Raw genomic sequence first — 970 nt, 5'->3', positions numbered from 1 at the left:
GTGATAGGTGTTGGTGGAGTGGTTGGGGTCTGTGTGCTGGTGGCTGTCAGGGTTGGAGTCTGTGTGCTGGTGGGCGTTGGGGTTGATGTCACAGAAGTGGTGGTGGTGATGATTGTCGGGGTTGGGGTCACTGTCGTGGTGGTGGTGATGGGTGTCGGGGTTGGAGTCTGTGTGCTGGTGGATATTGGGGTTGTGGTCACTGTAGTGGTGGTGGTGATGGATGTCGGGGTTGGGGTCTGTGTGCTGGTGGGTGTTGGGGTTGAGGTCACTGTCGTGGTGGTGATGGTGATGGGTGTTGGGGTTGGGGTCTGTGTACTGGTGGGTGTTGGGGTTGGTGTCTGTGTGGTGGTGGGTGTGGGGGTTGATGTCACTGTAGTGGTGGTAGTGATAGGTGTCGGGGTTGGGGTCTGTGTGCTTGTGTGTGTTGGGGTTGGTGTCACTGTAGTGGTGGTGGTGATAGGTGTCGCTGTTGGGGTCTCTGTTGTAGTAGGTGTCGGGGTTGGGGTCACTGTAGTGGTGGTCGTCAACGTTGGGGTTGGGGTTTGTGTGCTGGTGGGGGTTGTTGTGGTCACTGTAGTGGTGGTGGTGATGGGTGTTGGGGTCAGAGTCACTGTGGTGGTGGGTGTCAGAGTTGGAGTCTCTGTGGTGGTGATGGTTGTGGTGGGTGTTGAGGTTGGGGTCTCTGTGGTGGTGGTTGTCATGGTCGTGGGTTGGGTGATACACTTACAGCACTGAACGTTCATCTCATAGTTGAGGCAGAAGGCCATAGGAATGACCCCACCTGGCTTTTGGTCTTCATTTTTGCATACTAGCCCCTCAGAGACGTTACACACCACTGTTTGTCCAAGCTGTTCAATGGGAACATCAGGATACATGGCGGCTCTGCAAGATATATTAGCTGCCCATCCTGGTTCACAGATGTCTCCAATCAATTCCGTATCTCCACCTGGTTTGTTAAAGTCAGGTTTTC

The 970-nt window shown here is 54.5% G+C and overlaps 1 protein-coding gene across 1 annotated transcript; it reads right to left on the bottom strand.

Moving 5' to 3' along the window:
* Positions 1-92: 92 nt before the first annotated feature.
* On the bottom strand, positions 93-968 carry LOC113220871 (mucin-2-like; the record flags this gene model as incomplete). Its single annotated transcript, XM_026450196.1, has 2 exons — positions 93-338; positions 510-968. Coding segments are annotated over 2 exons (705 nt in total), but the record flags the coding sequence as incomplete, so codon positions are not given.
* Positions 969-970: the final 2 nt, after the last annotated feature.

This window comes from Piliocolobus tephrosceles, unplaced genomic scaffold (genome assembly GCF_002776525.5).
Source record: "Piliocolobus tephrosceles isolate RC106 unplaced genomic scaffold, ASM277652v3 unscaffolded_15439, whole genome shotgun sequence".
Taxonomy (NCBI): domain Eukaryota; kingdom Metazoa; phylum Chordata; class Mammalia; order Primates; family Cercopithecidae; genus Piliocolobus; species Piliocolobus tephrosceles.
Note: the sequence above shows the minus strand (reverse complement) of the source record. Positions and strands in the feature narration are given on the sequence as shown.